This window comes from Mya arenaria, chromosome 10 (genome assembly GCF_026914265.1).
Source record: "Mya arenaria isolate MELC-2E11 chromosome 10, ASM2691426v1".
In the NCBI taxonomy this organism is placed as follows: Eukaryota; Metazoa; Mollusca; class Bivalvia; order Myida; family Myidae; genus Mya; species Mya arenaria.
In genome coordinates this window covers 46,500,588-46,522,451 of record NC_069131.1, presented here as the reverse complement: position 1 = coordinate 46,522,451, position 21,864 = coordinate 46,500,588, and the positions used below count along the sequence as shown (strand labels likewise).

Sequence of the window (21,864 nt, the reverse complement as noted above, 5' to 3'; positions counted from 1 at the left end):
CCTCAATAGAACACTTGACCAGGAGACAGTGCGTGAACTTGTCAAGTCGAGCCGTCCCACTTTGACTCTCGAGATAGATCTGTTCCTCGTACATGTCGGGGTTACCTCCCTTTTTCTGTCTCATCCCACTCTGTAACATGGACCGCACAGCCGTCCAGTCATTCAGGATCCGCTCTAGGGCACGACGACTAAACCGTGGGGGCTCAAGGTCATGTTCTGGCATCTCCATGTCTGAAAAACACAATTAAAATTTGATTATTGGTTTAGAAACAAAAAATCCAAGTGGATGCTTTAGGTCACATTCAAAATTTCTGTCTAAAATAAAATTATTTGTCTTATATGTTCCATCATCGATATGATTTTTCATATATGCTCTGGTATGGATCAAAATGATTGGGATCTGTTCAAAGGCATAATAGATAAGCAACTAGATGGTCATTTTGGAAACCCTATTCTGTTCCAAGACATTTGACATTTGGAGATATGTGGATTGGATTGTGTGTGTCGTGTCTATTAGGTTAACATTTTACCCAAGTTTCACCAAAGTCCTTCAAGGGGCTTCGGCTATACGGAGTAGACATGAAATTCATACCTCAAACCTTTAACCTTAAACTGTGACCTCCACTTTGAGCTTGGAATGTGGGTTCTGCATGTACGGGTCATCTTTTCAACGAGCATGGGACAAAAGATCGCAAAATAATGAATTTCCTTTTAAGACAAAGTGTCACAAAATACATTGAAATTTGTACTAACAAAATCAAATAAACTTTGCCTTATTAACTGACAAATAAAGTTTGTTTTTTGTTGTTGTTTTTTCAAATAGATATTACAACTAATCAAAAATATTGCCTAAAAAAGTGATTGCACAATGAGTGGTTTGATAAGATGGCCACATTGTCTTGATGTAGTTTCATTTCACCCAAGTTTCATGACAGTCCTTCAACTGGTTTAGGTGATACGGAGCAGACATAAAAATGTGAGAGACAGGATGGACATCCGCGCTAAAAACAGAGTCTCCCCTGCATAGCATCGAGGCAAACAATGGCTTTAAAGTTGTTCCGAATTTTAATGTTGGATTTGTTTCCTGTCATGTGACCAGTGATTACACCACCCTTCCATCCCAATCAAAAACAAGAGATGTTTGTCAAACATTATCCCCCCCCCCCCCCCCGAGCGCCATGTTGTCAGGATTATATGGACAATTGAATGAAATAAGCATGGACCGAAATGACACCTGATTTGTCACTGACATTGGATGCCGTTGAGGCAGTTTTAAGATTATGACCATTCAAAGTTTGAGGATAGAGTGTGTTATGACCATGACCTTTGACTCTATGACCTCAAAATCCATAGGAGTCATCAGCTGGTCACCAAAAATCAAAAGGCAAGTTCGAGGGCCATGGTTGCAGGCATTGACAAGAAATCACACAGACAAGCTTTTTTCGTTCAATGTCACTGTAACCTTGACCTTTGCCCGATGACCCCTAAAATCATAAGGGGTCATCTACAGGTGACACAACACCAAGTCTAGTTTGAGGGCCATGGGTGCAGGCATTGTAAAATTATCATTTGAAACATTTTTGCATTCAAGGTCACTGTGAACTTGACCTTTGACCCAATGACTCCTAAAATCAATAAGTGTCATCTCCTGGTCAGGCCCAACTTCCATGTCAAGTTTGATGATCAAAGGTTCAGGCATTGTTGAGATATCACTGGGAGAAAAATGGTTAACTTTTTGGTGTTAAAGGTTACTGTGACCTTGACCATGGCCCGATGACCCCCAAAGTCATGAGGGGTCATCTACTGGTCAGGCCCTACCTTCATGTCAAGTTTGATGACAATAGGTCCAGGAATTGTCAAGTTTGCTTTCAAGGTCACTGTGACCTTGACCCCCTTAAATCAATAGGGGTCATCTACTGGTCAGGCCCAACCTCAAAGTCAAGATTGAGGGCCATGGATGCAGGCATTGTTGAGTTTTCACTCAAACAACCTTTTACCATTCAAAGTCACTGTGATCTTGAACTTCGGCCCAATGACCCCTAAAATCAATAGGGGTCATCTACTGGTCAGGCCCAACCTCCAAGTCAAGTCTGATGGCCATGGGTGCAGGCATTGTTGAGTTATTACTCAGACAACCTTTTACCATTCAAGGTACATGTGACCTTGACCATTGACCCGATGAGCCCAAAAAACAAAAGTGGTCAGCTACTGGTCACGCCCAACCTCCAAGTCAAGTTTGAGGGCCATGGGTGCAGGCATTGTCGAGTTATCACATGGACAACTTTTTACCATTCAAGGTCACTGTGACCTTGACCATTGGCCCGATGACCCCCAAATACAATACGGGTAATCTACTGCTCAGGCCCAACCTCCAATTCAATTATGAGGGCCATGGGTGCAGGCATTGTTGAGTTATCACTCGGAAAACTTTTTACCATTCAAGGTCACTGTGACCTTGACCTTCGACCCGATGAGCCCCAAAAACAATAGGCGTCAGCTACTGGTCAGGCCCAACCTCCAAGTCAAGTTTGAGGGCCGTGGGTGCAGGCATTGTTGAGTTATCACTTGGACAACCTTTTACCATTCAAGGTCACTGTGACCTTGACCTTTGGCCTGATGACCCCCAAAAACAATAGGGGTCATCTACTGGTCAGGCCCAACCTTCATGTCAAGTTTGATGACCATACGTCCAGGAGTTGTTGAGTTATCACTCGGACAAGCTTTGGTCTACCGACGGACGGACGGACCGACCGACCGACCAACATGCCTGTGCAAAGCAATATACCCCTCTTCTTCAAAGGGGGGGCATAATTAAAATAGCAATTCTTTGAAACAAATACAAAATCATTCTGATACCTCGAAAGTGCTTGTTTCATAGGAACTATTTGACGTCAACTATTTAACCTTTGAGGTTAAAATATGCAAAGTGTTTCCAGTACAGATGGGGAATATCTGACCCTCAGCATGCTGCGTAGCTGGTTACTCGGCAAACCTCATAACCAGCTTCTGTACTTTATTCTAGTAAATCTGTTGAAGGTTAACCCTACCAAGGTCATTGTTCGGAGCTTTCCTCTTGGGAATAGCAGAGGACACACAGGAGCGGCCATGTCGGTACTGTCGCTGTTCCACAATCTGACGCCCCACGGTCTGTACCAGGAACAGCAGCATGTTATCACCCCTGCACAAGTTGGGAAAAGAATTATTGACTGTTCGAGTATAGGGGTGGGGGGTTAAAATAAAGAAACAGTAAAGTAAAAACATCAACTTCATCATAACATGAGCTCTAGGGACTGAATATTTGCATATCTGAGGATAAATGATTTTTATAATATTTTTTTTATCTCACTTGCTATTGGTCAATATGACAAGATCAGACATGTAAGCTTGCCTGCTACCTGCTATTAGTCAAAGAGACAATATAAGACATGAAAGCTCACCTGCTATTGGTCAATTTGACAATTTCAGATATGTAAGCTTACCTGCTATTAGTCAGAGTGACAATATCACACAGGTAACCTCACTTGCTATTGGTCAATGTGACAATATCAGACATGCTCACCTGCTATTGCTCAATGTGACAAGATCAGACATGTAAGCTCACCTGCTATTGGTCAGAGTGACAAGGTCAGTTTCAGCCAGTAGCCTGTTGAGGAGGTCCAGTCTCGGTCCCTGCTGTCCGGCAATCAGGGCCTTACATTTACACTTCTCCCAACAGTCACAGTAAGCTGTTGGAGATGTTCTCTTCAATCTGTAAGGATTGAGAGAATTGTCAGTTTTTTCTCACAAGAACCGCTTGTTAAAAACACTCTGTAACATATCATAAGTACAAATTTGCAATTTAATTTGATTTGCTGTAATTTTTCATCCTTGAAATGAGCAAACACTTACAACATAAAGTTATTATAATTGGCTATCCAAAGCAGTTACAAATAGATGAATAATATTGTGTCACTGTAGAAATTACAAGAGGGACAATAGGGTACATACTTGCAGTCGTGTCCCTTGTGGCAGACGCGAGCACACTCTGTACAGCAACACAGGGAACCAGTCAGTCCACATGTCCGACACTCAAATATGTCCTGAAAGTAAGATAAGTGGTCAGTTACTTCATGCACTTTTCAGTGGCATTTACGTTATGATGGTAGCTCTGGGATCCAAACAATAAAGGAATCTATCGTTGGATTACTAATGACCCTTAATTTCAGTAACAATGTGTGGTCTTAATTGTGTATAAAATACTAACTGAAGATTAATGTTTACCATTAAATCCTGTTTTTCTATATTAAAGCATAGTGTTACAATCAATCTTAAATATCAGTCTCTTTTAATTTTTGTTCAATCAAAATCGCTTCATTTAGAAACACTAACTTCAAAACAAATCTTGTCTTCCTACCTGATTGATATGCTCAGCTCCAGTCCAGGTGAAGCTACATGTGTCGTTACAACACAGCACCTGTAGCGGGGAGTTATCCAGACTTGAGCCAGTTGGGTACAGCATGCTCATCATAATAGCTTTATCCAGCTCAGAGCCGTCTTTCTGGGTCGCTACACGCTTGATTATGTCTAGAAGCGTCAATGCTGCCATGTAAGCTCGGCCCTTTACTGCGTGCATGAAGGGAGTGCAGCCTTCTGCATTTCTAAAATATCAAGGCAGAACATTAAGTTAAAATCTCTATCATGAACTCAGATACATACCTATTTATATCAATGTGACATAATAGAATACTTATTCTGCTGTAAACATCAAAAACACTGACTCAAAAATTTAATTCTAAAATATCAAAGACATACCGGTAACATTTCAGCCAATACTGACTTACTTAGCCGAGAGCAGATCCCGCAGGTGTGGTTTGAGAGCCATAGACTCACAGACACACTTGAGGATCTGCAATGCATGATTGGGGCGCTCTTTCTCATCAAACTTGACAGGTGGGATGTTGATTGTGCTAAACTCAGTGACAGGAGGGAAAGCGCTGGTCTGGCCACTTGAAGACTGTCTACTTAGACTTGGTCTGTCTATATCTGAAATATGAGTTGTAATAAATTAAAGAGTACAAGCTGTATAGAGCACACTGAGGCAGCCAGGAAGGCTACCAACATGATGTTATATTTGTTTGACTATGCAACTTGTGCAGATTGAGGTATCCAATATACAAACAATGATGTGAGTTGTGGGAGCCTGGTGACCCCCTATTATTTTGGTTTATTATTAAGGTTTCATGTGCAGGAACAGTAGAGGAGAGAATAAGGCAGAATGTAGTACAATTAAACAAGCATTTGATATAAAGAGAAAAATATAAGCGTCAATAACTGTGTGTATTTTGGGTCATTTTTAGACAAATTTGTAATCAGCAAATAATACCCTTTAAAACAATACTAATACAATATAAGGGTCACCTGGCAACAATGTTAAGATTATGGTTAATGTAGCTATCAGAAAACTAACTTATATAATCTGCAGTGCAAAACCAAACCCCAGACTCAAGTGTGATTACTGTCCAATGTCCAATGCAAGGGCTGTCCATTTCGATATCTGTATTTTATTCAGGTGTGTAAATTGGAACAAGAAAGCAAGTGCACTACCTTGCCTGGTGACAGACTCATAACTCGGCGGAGGGTCTGGGGGCCAGCTCAGCGTTGGGATGGCCACACCCTCTTCTGCCTCCCTTACATCCAGTCCACTCACTGCCCGGGCTGCTGACGAAGCCCTCCGCATCATCTCACGTAAACTCACTCTGTATAATAAACACCATAATATTATATTTTATACTTTATTGTCTATATCAGAGAACATGCCTACTGCCTTTACCTGGTAGAAATATCAGAACATTTAACAACCAAATCTATTTTTATCATCTACAATTTTTTTGCTAATTAATGTTCATGAAAGGAAAAATACTCCTACTTATGTCAATAAGGTATTATAAGTTATTTCTTGGGACTGATCAAAGTTATACAAAATATTTATTGATTGTTCTATATTTATCAAATAATAATTAACCAATCAAATCATTTAGCAAACAAACCAAACGATAACATGTGAACATCTTATGAATGTGTTTTTACAATTAGCTGCAGTTATAAAATTTCTAAGATTTTCACCCTGTCCTAAAACCTCCATCCTTTTTCAATAAAAAATATATGAAAACCACCTACCCCCTGTTGGTCGCCTCAGTCCCTGGTCCTGTAGGAGCGGTGCCCCCACGGCTTGACTGTATGGCTGTGAGGGCGTCGACCGCGCTTGTCACGGCATTCATCACCTCTAGCGTGGACGTGTAGCCGCTAGCAGATGTTGTACTCACACCTGCAGACGCAGTCCCGTCCACAGCTGGCAACATGCACAAATTGTCAGTAGATGTATGAAACATGCTTTTAAAAGATTTAAAGATTGTAAAATTGAGAAACACATTTACAATGATTTTTAGAAAACATCTGTAAAAAAAATATTATGAAATCTGTCTCTTGATATCTATACTTTTGACAATTACTTGCCAGTTTCTTCTTGCAATAATCTTACAAACCAATAACCAAGTATCATTTACAAATTCTAAAGCAACATCAAAAACATAATGATAGCAGATCAAACATAAAAATCATATACGTTTTTCAGGTTCCTTGTTTGACAGGGGTATACACATGGCAACACATGTATGCAGTAGGTTCCGGTTCCCATCACAGTGCTCTTGCAGTACTTCAGGAAGAAGCTTCTGGCTCCCTGGAACCAAATAGGATTTTGTTCATATTTGCATGTTTATAAATGTTTATACATACATATGTAAGGCATTTGCCAAAAGTGGTCTTGGTTGTTTGCAGTTGTTCCTTCATATTTCAGCCACAGATATTCCTACAGTATCATTGTTCCATGCAAGGATCATTAAAGTGATGACCAGCATAAATTCTATTGTATGCCAACAACAATTTCATCAAAACTTTAAGTATACTGAGAATGGAAATATTAAAATTGCTGTACAGAGTGACAGCTCTCCAAAAGACAGTCCGACTATAAACCCACCTTCCTGTTCAAGTGAAGCTAGAATGGCCTTGACTTTCTCCATGTCACATCGCAGAATGTGCGGCAACAATGACTGGTGCTGTTCATGAAATAAACCACCATAATTGTCATACATAACATTACAAGTATCTGTACTGAAAGAAAGAACTCTGTAACAGCTGGACTTTGAACAAAATGGACATGCATTTTACTTTGCTTTTGGAACCATTTGGACTTTTGACTTTTTAAGGCGAAAAATATTGTCTCCACTCAAAACTACAAGTAACCTAAATTATAAGAAATGCTGGTGCTCTCTTATTTTTCCTATATATCAGACATCACAAAAGCTTTACCCACAAAACTTTAACCTATAATGAAACACCTTTTAAGCTGAGAGACATGGGAAACTGAACTAAACATGTACACATACCTCTATAGCCAGTACAAATAGCATGGCTTTGTTTTTCTGTGAGGTTGCTAGGATGTCTTTCAGAAAGTGTGTTTTCATGCCGAGGCAGCGTACAGGGGGCATGTCAAGCCACATGGGATCCTTTATCCCATCTGTACAGTCCTTGGCAAAAGGGTACAGCGCACCGTTACCATCCCGCAGCTGGACAAATGAGTCCTGGTATATGGAAGTTTATCTTTATGGTAGTTCATATAGTATATAGTGATCATGTATCATGTGATATCAAACGACAAGTAATAGTTACACCACCCAACATATTGACATTGTACATGTGTGTGAGGGTACTGTTAGGGTAGTGGGTGAAGTAACTGTTTTGTACCATGCTGTAAATAATTGTTTTCAATAGTTAGCTCGTTGCGTAAGTAAATAGCATTGTATTTTATCTGTATGCTAGTAATAGTAAAGTTAAGATTCGCCTATTTGTAACAGTTTTGACAGAATGAAAGATGGTATTAAGGATTTTACCAAATCTATGCTGAGCTACATAGGCAGTAAATACATGTAGCAGTCCAACATAGCATTGTTAACAAATTAATAACAGATGTCAAATGCTAAGATAAGTAGGAATACAAACAGGATGTGTGAAGTAAAATCGTATTTTTAGCCACAATATATTATTAGTATTAAGTATTTTTAACATTATTATCTATGAATGGCTGAATCCAGCCAGTCCTTAAACTCACATCGCCAGGGTTGTGAAGAGAGATGTCACTCCGGTGTGAGCCCATGAATGCCTGAGCCTCAGTGGGGAATACACAGTCACGCTCTACCTTCCCAGAACTCAGGTTGTACACCAGGTAGTTGAGCCTCACACCTGACCTTGCTATCACATGGATCCCTGTATGGTCATGTACAGTATGTTTACCAAGTCTGTGGAATGCAACTTATAAAATAATCTTAATAAAGATACTAATAAGACAGCATAACAATAAGGTAACATTCACATAAAGGGCAAGGAGAAGATGTGAAAGCGTGGGGTGAAGCCCCTTGCTACTATATTTCACTTTGTTAATAACATGCATCATGTAAATGCAATATTGATATCGAATTACAAAATTTGCTTTAACAAATACGGAAATTGAAGATTTTGCAGTCCAATATAACATTTAATACAACTTCTACTGCTACTGCCTCAGTTATTGAAATTAGCCTTTGATGAAGAAGATGGAAACCTCACTATGTATTTGCTCAGAAATATTCAACAATCTCACTACTTTAAATTCCAATTTGAACATAGTACTCCAACTAGTTGCTCGAGCAATGTGGGTGTATGATATGTATCAACCATTTCACCCTACATATACATACCCTCGCAGTCTACTGCAACCGCCAATATCTGGCCATTCTCTACAATTGTGACTTTTTTCGGAACTTTCTGGAAACAGTCGGGCAGTCTTGGGGCGCTCATGCTTTTTACAACCTGTACAATTCACATAAAGTAAATACCAGTTAACAAGTCTGTATGATGTACATTTAAATTCTGATCCATATGTATAATATTATTGCATTATCTGACGTATATTTGGTGAGTAGGTTCAGTTGCCTTGATTAAAGCTTTGTTATGCACAATTTCTAATTACATAATCAATATAGACTCCTTATAGTTTCATTGCTCCAATCTCCAATCCAACAAACATTGCCTGTCCACAACCCTATACAGTATTCGCATCCCACAAACATTGCCTATCCCTGACCCTATACATTGTTCCCATCCCACATGCATTGCGTGTCCCTGACCCTATACACTGTTCCAATCCCACATACATTGCCTGTCCCTGACTCTATACACAGTTCCCATCCCACATACATTGCCTGTCCCCGACCCTATACACAGTTCGCATCCCACATACATTGCCTGTCCCTGACCCTATACACTGTTCCCATCCCACATACATTGCCTGTCCCTGACCCTATACACTGTTCCCATCCCACATACATTGCCTATCCCTGACCCTATACAAAGTTCCCATCCCACATACATTGTCTGTCCCTGACCCTATACACTGTTCCCATCCCACATACATTGCCTATCCCTGACCCTATACACTGTTCCCATCCCACATACATTGCCTGTCCCTGACCCTATACACTGTTCCCATCCCACATACATTGCCTGTCCCTGACCCTATACACTGTTCCCATCCCACATACATTCCCTATACATTGTTCCCATCCCACATGCATTGCCTGTCCCCTACCCTATACACAGTTCCAATCCCACATACATTGACATTGCCTGTCCCTGACCCTATACACAGTTCCCATCCCACATACATTGCCTGTCCCTGACCCTATACACAGTTCCAATCCCACATACATTGCCTGTACCCGACCCTATACACAGTTCCCATCCCACATACATTGCCTGTCCCTGACCCTATGCACAGTTCCCATCCCACATACATTGTCTGTCCCTGACCCTATACACAGTTCCCATCCCACATACATTGTTTGTCCCTGACCCTATACACTGTTCTAATCCCACATACATTGCCTGTACCTGACCCTATACACAGTTCCCATCCCACATATTTTGTGTCCCCGATTCCTATACACAGTTCCCATCCCACATACATTGCCTGTCCTAGGACCCTATACATTGTTCCCATCCCACATACATTGTATGTCCCTGACCCTATACACTGTTCCCATCCCACATACATTGCCTATCCCTGACCCTATACACTGTTCCCATCCCACATACATTGTATGTCCCTGACCCTATACATTGTTCCCATCCCACATACTTTGTATGTCCCTGACCCTATACACTGTTCTCATCCCACATACATTGCCTATCCCTGACCCTATACACAGTTCCCATCCAACATACATTGTATGTCCCTGACCCTATACACTGTTCCCATCCAACATACATTGTATGTCCCTGACCCTATACACTGTTCTCATCCCACATACATTGCCTATCCCTGACCCTATACACTGTTCCCATCCCACATACATTGCATGTCCCTGACCCTATACACTGTTCCCATCCCACATACATTACCTATCCCTGACTCTATACACAGTTCCAATCCCACATACATTGTATGTCCCTGACCCTATACACTGCACATACATTGCCTGTCCCTGATCCTATACACAGTTCCAATCCCACATACATTGCCTGTCACTGACCCTATACACTGTTCCCATACCACATACATTGCCTGTCCCTGACCCTATACACTGTTCCCATCCCACATACATTGCCTGTCCACAACCCTATACACTGTTCCCATCCCACATACATTGCCTGTCCACAACCCTATACACTGTTCCCATCCCACATACATTGCCTGTCAGCGACCCTATACACTGTTCCCATGCCACATATGCCTGTCCCTGACCTTATACACTGTTCCCATCCCACAAACATTGCCTGTCATTGACCCTATACACTGTTCCCATCCCACATACATTGCCTGTCATTGACCCTATACACTGTTCCCATGCCACATATGCCTGTCCCTGACCTTATACACTGTTCCCATCCCACAAACATTGCCTGTCATTGACCCTATACACTGTTCCCATCCCACATACATTGCCTGTCATTGACCCTATACACTGTTCCCATCCCACAAACATTGCCTGTCATTGACCCTATACACTGTTCCCATCCCACATACATTGCCTGTCAGCGACCCTATACACTGTTCCCATGCCACATATGCCTGTCCCTGACCTTATACACTGTTCCCATCCCACAAACATTGCCTGTCATTGACCCTATACACTGTTCCCATGCCACATATGCCTGTCCCTGACCTTATACACTGTTCCCATCCCACAAACATTGCCTGTCATTGACCCTATACACTGTTCCCATCCCACATACATTGCCTGTCCCTGACCCTATACACTTTTCCCATCCCACAAACATTGCCTGATATTGACCCCATACACTGTTCCCATCCCACAAATATTGCCTGTCATTGACCCTATACACTGTTCCCTCTACATAAACAGCTCCCTCATCAGGGCAGAGTACATTCATTAAGTTAATCTTTCCTCCGCAGGCTCCTTTCTCTCGTAACGGGCATCTGGTCTTCCTTACCTGACTCAGAAGTTTGCACGACTGTTAGTGCGGTCTTCCTCCATTGGGCTCTCGCCTCCTGCACTCCACACCTCTTTCCCACATAAACTCCCCCATATCCACATACAAACCACTTACAAACCCATCCCTCAGAGCAGAGATAAGAACTTACATTGAGTTCATCCTTCCTCAGAAGCCTACACTCCTGTAAGAGAGAGGTCGGATCTTCCTTGCCTGGGCCGGCTCTGTCCTCCTGGCCATCCTTACTGCTGCTGGGAAACCGAACTGCGGCATATGACCCATCCACCTAGTAAAACAAATATTATCAACAGGTAAATTTGGAAATGTTTTAATTGAGCATTTAAAACAGCATTTTTCCTAGTTTTCCATTTTTTTTTTATTCTGGACAAATATTATGAAACATGTTAGATGCAAACAAATCATGATAAACATACTTACAAAAACATCGCATGAATCTGATAAAAACATACCTACGGAACACATTCCAAGTCAAACCAAGATGTCGGTAGCAACTAAACCACACATGTTTATCTATAATTTCAGTAGCCTGCACAATATTCTCGATGCTGCTCACCTTAAAAAATACTGACTTATTTTAGCTTGATTGTCAAAAATGCTAAAAGCTGTATCCACACCCTGGACACCATGAGGACCTTGCCACTAGACCACTTTCACTTGCTTACCCTGTTCACCTTGCTACTAGACCACTCTTACTTGCCCACTCTGGTCACCTCGAGGACCTTGCCACTAGACCACATTCACTTGCCAACCCTGTTCACCTTGTCACTAGACCACTCTCACCTGCCCACCCTGGTCACCTTGCCACTAGACCACTCTTACTTGCCTGACCTGGTCACCTTGCCACTAGACCACTTTTACTTGGCCGCCACCCCCCCCCACCCCCCCACAGTCACCTCTAGGACCTTGCCACTACACCACTTTCACTTGCCAACCCTGTTCACCTTGCCACTAGACCGCTTTCACTTGCCAACCCTGCTCACCTTGCCACTAGACCACTTTCACTTGCCAACCCTGTTCACCTTGCCACTACACCACTTTCACTTGCCAACCCTGTTCACCTTGCCACTAGACCACTTTCACTTGCCAACCCTGCTCACCTTGCCACTAGACTACTCTTGCCTGCCCCCCTGCTCACCTTGTCACTAAACCACCCTCACATGCCCACTCTGCTCACCTTGAGGACTTTGCCCACAGGGACAGTTTTGATATCTTCCACAAATACCACATCTTTCAAAGGCCAGTTCTCCTCATCACGCTGTTTCTCAATCTCCTTGCTGGGAGTAGCAGCCTTCTTACGCTCTGAAACATAAAAGCTCATGGTAGTATTTTTTATCAAACTTTTACTTCATATTTTTAATTACTTTCTCTTTTTGGTGACTCATTTGGACCTTTTTTCATCAAAAATATTGTTAAAAAAGCTATTAGATTAGACTATCATTAGATTTAAAATTATTATTGACCAAGGAGAAACAGAGATACGCAGGGTGAAAGGATGGATGGGGAAGGGGGCGGGAGTGGTCAAGACTTCACCATTGGTAGTTAAGACATGTCCACTGTTTTACTGCAAGCAGTCAATGCAGGGTCGGAAGGTTGGAGGGGAGTGGGTAGGAGGGCATAAGGTGTGTGGGAGGGATTTCAAGAAACTGGGAGAGGGATAGAGGACTCACTTCCGGACAGCACAGGTCCGCTGTTGTCAGTGCAGGAGTTCATTGCAGGGTTGGAAGGGTTGAGGGGAGTGGGTTGGAGGGAGTTTAGGGTATAAGGTGTGAGGGAGAGATGGGAAGCAGGGATGGGAAGGGATTGGAAGAGGGATAGCGGACTCACTTCTAGACAGCACAGGTCCGCTGTTGTCAGTGCAGGAGTTCATTGCAGGGTTGGAAGGGTGGGGGGGGAGTGGGTTGGAGGGAGTTTTGGGTACAATAAAACTGCAATCGCTCGAGGTCGCCGCGGACCGAGCCTAAACCTTGAGGGAACCGATGTTTCGAACAACCCGATTTTCAATTCTCCCGTCTGTTAAGAAACATATTTCAGTGTATTTTAAGTTTGAAGTAGTCTGTTTACTAAGACACCAATTAAGTGTTGCGTTGTGGAAATCGCTCATATGTTCAAAGGCTGTCGTTTACTATATGTATACTAAATATAAAATGTAAAAGAAATATCAATAAATGAATAAATAGATTTTTTCATTTTAACAAAATTGCCATATTGATGTTGGATCGATATGGTAGTGTTTATTCATATTTTTATTACTCATTTACATTTCTCACAATTAACTTCTTGTCATTAACTTCTCATAATTATCTTCTAAAATGCCCATATCAACTAATATCAGTCATGCGTTAACAGTGTAAAACGGTTTTTCACACCTTATCAAGTTGCCTTTCAACTGTCATTGCAACTTGCGAAAATTTTAATACCTAGCAATTGTTTGTTTATTTTGGAACATGCGTTCGGGAAAAGTGTGAAATTATGACCTCGAGGGAGCCATAAGGTTTGATTTGTGTACTTGGGACCGAGAATATTGCTCGACTACTCGACATAATTAGGTTTTGATGCAGCGTGGGTATATGAAAATAGAAGGAAAAAAGTTCGGGACCAAGCACTGACCTCATGGAACGCCGGTTCTTGAACGACCGCTTGTTCGAACGGCCGCAGTTTTACTGTATAAGGTGTGAGGGAGAGATGGGAAGCAAGGATGGGAATGGATTGGATGAGGGATAGCGGACTCACTTCTAGACAGCATAGGTCAGCTGTTGTCAGTGCATGAGTTCATTGCAGGGATGGAAGGGTGGTGGGGAGTGGAAGGGAAAAATGGCATAAGGTGTGAGGGAGAGATGGGAAGCAAGGATGGTAAGGGATTGGGAGAGGGACAGAGGACTCGCTTCTAGACAGCACAGGTCAGCTGTTGTTAGTGCATGACTTCATTGCAGGGATGGAAGGGTGGTGGGGAGTGGAAGGGATCAAGGGTTTTTTACCTTATATAAAAGGGGCCGTTTAACAGCCCCTTTCCCTCGGAAAATAAGCCTATTTTTATCCCCCGCCTTGAAAAGGCGAGGCGATATAGTAATGGTAGGCGCGATTCCGTGCGTCTGTGCGTGCGTCAGGGTTCGAATTTAACTTTTTTTGATACTCGCAAATTATTGCGAGTGCTTAAATTTCAACTAAAAAAAACAGACACTCACTCGCATTTTTTAAGGCAAACCTTTGTATTTGCTAGGAAAAAGTATATATAGTATGGACACAATGGTTTATGGTATAGTGTAATTGTTTTAATGAATGAAAACGTTTTGAAAACGTTCCTTTCGTCATCTGTGTTAAGAGTCAATTTAATGTTCAACTCCCTCTTCCACATCGAAACAGTTTTAACGGACGGATTATTTCATTTTGGCTTCTTTTTTTGGACCTAATTGATCATTGCCATCAGCCGTCGGCGATTTTAAATCAACACGCGTAAATTTTTTTATCTTTTTGCTTGTCATCATTACACAGACTGTGTCTCGATACGATTATCGCTAAATACCGCCGCCAAAAATGGAAACGAAAGACCAGTCTACAAAAATACATAGTAACGAGTACCTGCCACATAGTAACGCGTACCTGCCTGTGCGCATAACGTTAATCTACGTCATCAGTTTCTGTGATATTATCGGAAAACAAAAGAAGGCATTTCTAAAATTAAATAGTTTTATATCTACTGTGCAGGAATTAATCACCGCTAATGTTCATATCTATTTCGAGGATTGCATATTTTCTGCAAATTTTAAACTCGCAAATTTTGAGAGTGTCTTTAAATTGAACTCATATTTTTCAAGTGTGCGAGTGCTAAATTCGAACACTGGTGCGTGCGTGCATGGATCCGTCCGTCCAACATTCATTTCTTTGCACCTCCTCTTACATTTCTCATGCGATTTCTACCAAACTTTCACAGATTGATGATCATAAAGTGAAGCAGCGCATATTGTCGGGCTTTCCAGATTCGACTTTTTTTGAAAGAGTTATTGCCCTTTGCTTATTTTACATTTAAAATTGGTTTCTTCGCAAATCCTCTTAGGTTTTTCATGCGATTTCTACCAAACTTTCACAGATTGATGAAACGTTCATTTCACTGACACTTGTTCAAAAGTAAAATAACACATATTGATTCAGCATCACTATAATTCCATCTCTTTTTAAACATACTATTTTCAGGTAATCATGTTTGCCCCTTCTGTACTTCTTACCTAGTAAAAAACTTATAGGCGATTTTTTACCAGTGTTTCACAGAGTGATAAGCATCAAATCAGGCTGGGCATGTCTACGGGCTTTCATGAAGGGATTCTTTTAGGAAGAGTTATTGCCCTTTCTTAATTTTACGCATTTCCTATGTTCCTGAGAAACTACCCTTACCATTGATTGGCTTTCGTTACAAAAAATGCCCCCATGAGGCGGGGGATATAGCTGTCTGTGACCGCTCTTGTTTCCCCTAAAAATGAAAATTCCCCTCCGATAAAATTCAATATTTCATTGCCGAATTGCGAAAAATCAGCTGTCGTATTTTCGTCTGCCAGGGGAGGTAAGTCATGCTGAACTTAATCAATTAAATTTATAATTATACACAGTGGTTTCCTTTGATGGTTTACAACATAATGTATTCCGTTCTTTTTCAATTTTGCGTGCTCAAGAACTGTCACATAACTGGAAGTATTTTAACAAAAAAAAAATCACCAAAAAAATACGCAAAAAATATTCGGAAAATTGATTTTTCACTGACTGTAAGTCAGCAGGTACATCTTGTCAATCCACTAGCACACAAAATATGACCGAGTCTGAACTTTCTGAACCAGATCATTCTGTTTCGGATGATGTCAAACCCCAGTCCCAGCAAGAGTCTGAACATTCTGTTTAGCCTAGTGGCCCTGAAATTTCGGAACCATGGAGCAAAAATGTCCAACTGTCTAGAAGTTTTGATTGTGAAAGCGAGTCTGAGGTACATGTAATCTCCCCAACGAATAAAAAAAATAAAAGTAGTGTTGAGGGTAATTAAGTGGAGGAGTTTAAGACTAGGAAAAAAGAGAGAGTGTAATGTAACAATCAAATATAATAAGATTGAGTATGAAAGTAAAATAAAAATAACAAGAGCTGTCACAGTATGTGACGAATGCCCCCGAATGAGACATTGACCTACGAACAAGGTCAGTACATGAAAAGTTAATCTTGCCTTTACGTGTCAAATACATATGGCAAGTTATTTTAAATTGCCTCTGAACATAAAAAAATACCACCCATACTTGACAACCTACACTGTCCTTATATTCAGAATTCCCTTGTGAATAAACACTTAGTGTATCTTTCACCTTAGAGGTAGGGACATGGGTCTTGCACATGACACTTCGTCTTCGTATGTGGAACACATGTAGCAAGTGATTTTAAAATCTATCCATACAAGGGAAAGTAACAGCCCTGACACGACAACCTAAACTCTATGTCCTTATATGCAGCACTCCATTGTGAATAAACACTAAGTGTGACCTTGACCTTTGAGGTAGGGACACGGGTCTTGCACGCAATACTTCGTCTTGGTATGTGGAACACATGTGGCAAGTTATTTTAAAATCTGTCCAAACAAGGGAAAGTTACAGCCCAGACACGACAACCTATACTCTATGTCCTTATATGCAGCACTCCATTGTGAATAAACACTAAGTGTGACCTTGACCTTTGAAGTAGGGATACGGGTCTTGCAGGCGACACGTCGTCTTGGTATGTGGAACACATGTAGCAAGTGATTTTAAAATCCGTCCATACAAGAGAAAGTTACAGCCCGTACACAACAACCTATACTCTATGTCCTTATATGCAGCACTCCATTGTGAATAAACACTTAGTGTGACCTTGACCTTTGAGGTAGGACACGAGTCTTGCACGCCACACGTCGTCTTGGTATGTGGAACACATGTGGCAAGTTATTTTAAAATCTGTCCATACAAGGGAATGTTATAGAGCCGGACGGACGGACGGACGGACAGACGGACGGTGCGATTTTAATATGCCCACCTTCGGGGGCATAAAAAGTTAAACATGCACATTTTCTCCCTTTTTTACTAAAACACCGCAAAATTTTCCACTTTTTCAGAAAAAAACCCTGCGAGATAGAGGGTATAAGGTGTGAGGGAGAGATGGGAAGCAAGGATGTGAAGGGATTGGGAGAGGGACAGAGGACTCACTTCTAGACAGGACAGGTCCACTGTGGTCACTGCATGTGGATGATGCGGGGGATGGTGGTGGAGGCATATCTGGCTTTGAATCACTGGACGAGTCACGCTCGGGCTTGCTCTCAGGGCTGCATTACCAAAGAACATAAGATACATGATTGAAAATGATACCTTTAAATGCTTATGACTTGCACTTATTTATTGCATATCATGTTTATATTGGTTTTAAATTCTTTTATGACAAAAATTTCTTATATTTGTTAAATATTGCTATTTTATCTTCTGTAATCAAATATTAAAACTTACTGATGAAAGACCAACTCTTTAAGGGAAGTTCACACAATCTTATAAATGACTAGAATATTATTTTTCTAATTCTCTTCAGTCATGTGTCTATAAGAGTTATAATTTATACATATATCAACTCCTTCACTAAACAAGGGATGCCTGTTAGCATTCTGAGTGTGAAAATGTGAAACAAAAATGCAAATCTTTATGAAATAATTGAGTTTGAATATAATTACGATGGCAATAAGTGATCCAATTTGTAGACTAGACAAGGTGAGACTCAAGTGTTAGAGCACTTACACATGTGAGGGTTTGATCTTGAAGCGGCATGTGTCGTTAAGAGACCAGGCAGACTCAAGAAGCTGACCCACTTTAGGTGTTCCATCCACGGTTGTGAAGGCAACAGCGCCGGCATAGTACATCGGAGCATTTCGGAGGCATACCTAGGAATTACAAAGTTTGTTGAGCTTATCTCATCAATGAGCAAAGCGAGTTTATCGTGAATATGCAATATTCTTACTGTTACAACAGACTCCTCCTATTATAAAGTTATCATTACCAAAACAGACATTTTACTTCTCTATGCTTTAAACATCTGATAACATTGATTACTTAAACCATTGGTTTATTAGCATGAACAACTTTCAAGTAAAAACCACCTACAATGTAACAGTATTTAGCAAACTTGCACTAGCCTGGAGGTAAAACCCTAGTAAAAGTGGTTTCTGGCTTGTAGAGAGATTTCAAATTTCTATGATTTATAAAGAATCAGATTTTAAAGTGTTTTTACAATATAGCTAGTGCTTTTAACGGTGACATTTTAAAAATCTTTATAAGAGCTAGGACATATTTAACTTCAGTAAGGTTCTCTTAACTCCAAGTTGACCTACCAGTGATCCCGTGGAGATGTCACTCTGAGCTGAAGATGATTTGTTCTTCTTTTTCTTGGATCTGTTTCTCTCTAGCAGTTTCTTCCGCTGTGCAAATGGCATAGCTCCCCTAAAATCAGGTACATACAATATAGTATCAAGCCAAAATGCATTCAATAAATCAAAGTTATCAAAATCAACGCTTACTTTTGGAAGGTTTTTAAACTTGCAGAAAATTTCAGAAAGCTTTGTTTTGAATCAAAAAGGACAGATACCTGTGGAAATAAGTGCTCCACAGTTATAATTTTTGCACTCTGCACAACTTTATATTGCCACCTTTTTCAAAGTCTGAATCAATTCCTACCAGTTATTTCTAAATCAAGGTTCAACAGGAGATAACTTAGCACAGAAGTGCCATTTGAGTTAAAATTCCTGCACAGTGAACAGCTACACAATATATCAATGTTCAGGTTTCATTCAATTCCATAAAGTATTTTTCAAAATATGCTATGAACAAATATTTTCAAGAAAACAAGAAAAATCAAACTGCAAGGGGAGATAACTCTGCAACAATGGCACCAAATGTTATCATTCTTGTGCTATGCATGAACATTGAAAGATTCAATTATTTCCTGTAGATGGTTTTCAAGAAATGGCCTGGACAAAGTTTACACTGTGAAAAATGAATAAAGGGAGATAATTCTGCAACAAAGTGCCCCAGAGTTATACTTCTAACAAGGAACACAATTTCACATTGCCATCTATCTATGTTGCAGGTTTCAATCAATTCCTTACAGTAGTTTCTGAGTTCTACTGCAGACAAAAATTTTTGAAGCTAAAAAAATTTTTTTTGATAGAATACGGACCAAAACACTATGTCTCCATTCGTTGAAGGGAAGAAATAAACAAGAGATGTCATAGAATTGTGACAAATAACCCCAGATGGCCTAGTTAGACAGATAGCCAAAAGTATTTTTACCTGTCTGTACAGACAGCTTTTTCTTCTCCCACTTAGATACAGTTTTTATCGACGGTTTATTTAATTTTGGCTTCCATGTCAGGTAATTTTGATCATCGCCATCAGCCGTCACTGATTTTAAAAATCTGTGCGTAAAAAAACTTTTTTGCTTGTCATGATGATGGACTGTGCCTCAATATTGATACGATTTAAGGCCGATTTAAGACCGCCACCTTAAATCTGAACAAGTAATACCAGTCTACAATGTGCGTGCTAAGCGTAATACGCTGGTGTAAACGTCATAATTTTGTTTGTGTTTACGAGAAAATGAAAGTGGGAAAATTGAAAGTTGCTATTTTTTTATGGCTTGAACATGCAGAATTTGGAAAGAACCTTAAAACTCAACTCGCATTTTACAATTTTCACTCCATTTAAATTGCATTTGTGTTTTTATCAATTATTTAAGTGCCATAATACTGGATGGTGACATAAAGGACACCATTTCTTAGAGAAACATGACACAATTTATGATTGCATTCACCACTGATATATCTGTATATAGTTTAACATAAACCAGATATTCTCTCCTCAAACACTATCAACAGTGGACATGTCAAAACTAAATTATGGGAACAATACAACGCTGTAAACTCTTTAACACATGAGGTTTTTAGCTATCACACTATCATTCAGAGTTGAAAGATGAATGCTCTATAACATGATATTGCAGAAGTCCTTTTTGAAATGTTGAAAATATTGTAAATTACTCAGTACAAGTAACAAACCAATAACAGATCATAAAATAATCTGAAACGGCAGATTTCCAGCTGATGGTCACCATGACCTTGACCTTTGACTCACTGATCTCAAAAACAACAGGGTTGACCTGCTAGTCATAAACAATCTGCCTACCAAGTTTGAGGTCCCTAGGCCTAAGCATTCTTTAGATAATGAGTGGAAACCATGGGGCTGCAGGGTTTGATTACAATATGCCTCCCTTTGGGGGCATAAAAAAATTACTGAGTATTAATTTGCGAAGTAGTAAAATGTTTTTTTCACTTATTAAGTTAGGTTACACACCACCAATAGAGGGCGCCGCTCTCCAGCCTGGCACAGGTATACAGGGAACATGTGTGAAGGCTCGTTATCTTGTCTGTTAGAAACTCCTGAAATATACACATGCATTATATCATTGAGAGTGCACCAAGTTTCAAGTTTTTATCTATAATGGTTGCCAGTAATGATCAAGCTACAAGTGTATGTAAGATTAGGCTGCTTCACTGATAACAGCAAGGCTATGAACACAAATGAAGCTAGAACGTGTCAGAAGTAGATATGTCAAAATCAAAATAAAGGATTTTGACTTAAATTCAGTTCTTCAAACTTTAAGAAGATACTCTTCTATCTTATTTTAAAACATATCAATTAAGATCTCTACCTGAAATGTCTGGGCCCCATGCTCCAGTTTCGAGGCAACGACATTGAGTGTATCGTCCACCCATGTAGCCACCTTGTCTGACTCAGTGAACACAGAGGCACGAACACTGCATGCAGATATCCCAATTATCTTCTCATGCTGTAGGCCCAGGGTGATTGTTTTAGGGTGGTGAATGTTGGGGTTCTGCATATACAAAATATTCATTTTAATACTCAGCTCTGACAGAATTCTGCAGTGCAGAATCATATATTAACAATATTTTTAAAAGAACACAACTATTTGGTTCAATTCATGTCAAACTCAAATTCAAGAATTATGATTTTGTTAACAAACATCCAAAATGAAACCATTTCCAGTGATAAATGCACCAATCAAATCAATACACAGTATCAAATCACTGTTCTTCTTCCCAAAGCCTGAAACCATCCTGGCTACCTCTGGGTGTTTGAATGGTTCCCCGTCCAGCCATCTCCATCCAAACAGCTGCCCATTGGTTCCCACAGCAACCAGTTCTGAGTGCATGGCCGCAATGTGGGAGAACCGAGGACAGTGGCCATCCTGTAAGTAATACGGTAA

General features: G+C 40.5%; 1 protein-coding gene across 4 annotated transcripts in view; it reads right to left on the bottom strand.

Moving 5' to 3' along the window:
- The window catches only part of LOC128205539 (E3 ubiquitin-protein ligase UBR5-like), a 75,367-nt gene that overhangs the window by 33,607 nt on the left and 19,896 nt on the right, over positions 1–21,864 (bottom strand). For all 4 annotated transcript variants that reach the window (XM_052907270.1, XM_052907272.1, XM_052907271.1 and 1 more), the window contains exons 9-29: positions 21,724–21,846; positions 21,289–21,471; positions 20,931–21,016; positions 18,914–19,022; positions 18,324–18,466; positions 17,748–17,863; positions 12,719–12,843; positions 11,675–11,809; positions 8,769–8,880; positions 8,144–8,298; positions 7,422–7,616; positions 7,013–7,091; positions 6,602–6,715; positions 6,157–6,328; positions 5,584–5,735; positions 4,821–5,022; positions 4,394–4,637; positions 3,988–4,079; positions 3,602–3,748; positions 3,048–3,178; positions 2–231 (exon numbers count right to left, since the gene is read on the bottom strand). In XM_052907270.1, the coding sequence (XP_052763230.1) occupies positions 2–231; positions 3,048–3,178; positions 3,602–3,748; positions 3,988–4,079; positions 4,394–4,637; positions 4,821–5,022; positions 5,584–5,735; positions 6,157–6,328; positions 6,602–6,715; positions 7,013–7,091; positions 7,422–7,616; positions 8,144–8,298; positions 8,769–8,880; positions 11,675–11,809; positions 12,719–12,843; positions 17,748–17,863; positions 18,324–18,466; positions 18,914–19,022; positions 20,931–21,016; positions 21,289–21,471; positions 21,724–21,846 (3,045 nt within the window). The remainder of the gene's footprint in view (position 1; positions 232–3,047; positions 3,179–3,601; positions 3,749–3,987; positions 4,080–4,393; positions 4,638–4,820; positions 5,023–5,583; positions 5,736–6,156; positions 6,329–6,601; positions 6,716–7,012; positions 7,092–7,421; positions 7,617–8,143; positions 8,299–8,768; positions 8,881–11,674; positions 11,810–12,718; positions 12,844–17,747; positions 17,864–18,323; positions 18,467–18,913; positions 19,023–20,930; positions 21,017–21,288; positions 21,472–21,723; positions 21,847–21,864) is intronic.